Genomic DNA, 2,500 nt, shown 5'->3' on the forward strand with positions numbered 1-2,500 from the left:
TATGAGACAGTCCCATTGCCCGGACATTAGCGCCCTACACCGTTACAAATGACCCATTTTGGGAGTGAAAACCCTAACCCTAACTAGGGCTGGCTGGCTGGCTGGCTGGCTGGCAGCAGAGGTCCCATGTGAATATCAAAAATGACTTTTCCCGTACTCGAACCGGGTACCACAGAGTCCCCAGCCCGATGCGTATCACACTGAGCTATACCGCTCACAGGCAAATGGAAGGCGAAAGTAGGTGCTGACAGTGAGTGCTTTCCCTCCAGCACTAAAACGTGGGTACTTGAATCCGTTTTCAGTGCATTGTTTCTCGGTCTGAAAAATGGCTTTGCCCGGAGTCGAACTGGGTACCACAGAGTCCCCAGCCCGATGCGTATCACACTGAGCTATACCGCTCACAGGCAAATGGAAGGCGAAAGTAGGTGCTGACAGTGAGTGCTTTCCCTCCAGCACTAAAACGTGGGTACTTGAATCCGTTTTCAGTGCATTGTTTCTCGGTCTGAAAAATGGCTTTGCCCGGACTCGAACCGGGTACCACAGAGTCCCCAGCCCGATGCGTATCACACTGAGCTATACCGCTCATTGCTGGGGAGGTGATCTGCAAAGTGTCCCTTTATTTAGGGACATGTTCTTTATTCCTACCCGAGGAACTTCCGTCTGATTGGTAGGGAGATGGTGGGCGGAGAACGCTGTGATTAACAACACCTGTTCACGGGTGTCTAAAAGCAGCGTCTCTTCAGCGTTCGGTCTCTTTATTCGAGTTAGTGGAGGTGAGTACTGAAAGAAATGTCTGATACTGTGACAACCTGCCCGCTTTGCCTAGGTGTGTACGCTGCTCTGCCGCAACATTTAAGGAGAGCTCACGGTGTGCAGAACGCGGAAGAGAGGGGCCTGCTGTTGTCGCTGGCGAGTGGCAGAACAAACATTCGTGAAGAACCTTGTCCGGTGGTGGGGTGCAGCTACAACAAAAAAAGGTTAGACCGTCACCTTTCTGATGGGCATCAAGAACTGAGTGCCGCTGAGTTGGCACGACTGTTTGCAAATCTAAAGAAGTGTGTAGCGGTGAGGCGCCTCTCAGAGCTGCGGGCCAGCTTGTCGGGAATAACCATGGTGTCGCGGCTTGACACGGCTGTGACCGAGGACAGCCCCACCGATCTGGCTCCGTCTGGAGTGATTGCGGAGAGCCCCACCGAGGGGCCTCCGTCTGCGGAGAGCCCCACCGATCTGGCTCCGTCTGGAGTGATTGCGGAGAGCCCCACTGAGGGGCCTCCGTCTGCGGAGAGCCCCACCAAGCTGGCTCCGTCTGGAGTGATTACGGAGAGCCCCACCGAGGGGCCTCCGTCTGCGGAGAGCCCCACCAAGCTGGCTCCGTCTGGAGTGATTACGGAGAGCCCCACCGAGGGGCCTCCGTCTGCGGAGAGCCCCACCAAGCTGGCTCCGTCTGGAGTGATTACGGAGAGCCCCACCGAGGGGCCTCCGTCTGGAGTGATCCAGGGAAGCGGCCATGACACAGAGCCTGGTGGTTGCAGCATCAGGAGGTGCATTGCCACCCGGAGTTCTCTCAGCGCTAGGTGTTGCCAGCTGCAGAGGAAGGTGGCTGTGCTCTCAAGGAAAAGGAGGAACCTCTCCACGTCCCCGATCCCTGTCCAACCAGGGAGAACGGAAGGTTTCGTCGGACAAAGTAGATCAAAATGTCCCCAGTTTCCAGAGTCTGTGGGTGAGTCTAAAAAGCCACATACGGCTTCCATCATTTTAAGTTTGTGCTTTGCTGACTTTGTCTCATTGCATGTCTGAAGAATCCTACCTGTCTGCGTATCGCCTTCAGCAGCAGGGCTCCAATCCCTCGGTAAAGCGGAAGGAAAACGCCACATCCAAGGTGGGAAGAGTCCGAGACTTCTTAGCCTACATGGGGGCTGGAAAGAATAAGCTCCACCTGTGGAACTACCTAGACAACCCCGAGCGTATATTCAGGTGAGTGATCTACTTGGATGAATACTTTGAAATAATTTGACTTGGATGAATACTTTGAAATAATTTGACTTGGATGAATACTTTTAAATAATTTGACTTGGATGAATACTTTGAAATAATTTGACTTGGATGAATACTTTGAAATAATTTGACTTGGATGAATACTTTGAAATAATTTGACAATCTCTGCTCCTTGTCCCCGTGCAGTTACGCAGCAAGCCTCCAGCCCAGCAAGACCGTCACGACGGCTGCAATTTATCTAAAAAATTCGTCCCAGTTCATGAAGTATTTTCAGCAAACGCCCCCGAAACAATGCAGACTTTCCCGGGGCCAAATAGTCGGTGTTATACGGGCTCTGGATGCCTCTAAATCTAACATCCAGACACCAGTAGTCCTCCACCAGCTAAAGGTGAAGTCGGATAAACTGTCCCGGTTGGTTTCCCGTGAGACGCTGCGTAACTGTCAGATGAGGGCGGAAGCTGCAATCCCAAAGCTTCTGGGTAAGTGTGCTGGGTTCATTGAATCC

General features: G+C 52.6%; 1 protein-coding gene across 2 annotated transcripts in view; it reads left to right on the forward strand.

Annotated features, from left to right (window-relative positions):
* Positions 1 to 1,394: 1,394 nt before the first annotated feature.
* Positions 1,395 to 2,500, forward strand: part of LOC134127007 (uncharacterized) — a 2,172-nt gene continuing 1,066 nt past the window's right edge. The window contains exons 1-3 of one of the 2 annotated variants that reach the window (XM_062561478.1): positions 1,395 to 1,720; positions 1,829 to 1,974; positions 2,182 to 2,474. In XM_062561478.1, the coding sequence (XP_062417462.1) occupies positions 1,508 to 1,720; positions 1,829 to 1,974; positions 2,182 to 2,474 (652 nt within the window). In that variant the 5' untranslated portion in view covers positions 1,395 to 1,507. The remainder of the gene's footprint in view (positions 1,721 to 1,828; positions 1,975 to 2,181; positions 2,475 to 2,500) is intronic. The other variant, XM_062561479.1, reaches the window with a different exon arrangement.

Source organism: Pungitius pungitius, chromosome 3 (assembly GCF_949316345.1).
Source record: "Pungitius pungitius chromosome 3, fPunPun2.1, whole genome shotgun sequence".
Lineage (NCBI taxonomy): Eukaryota > Metazoa > Chordata > Actinopteri > Perciformes > Gasterosteidae > Pungitius > Pungitius pungitius.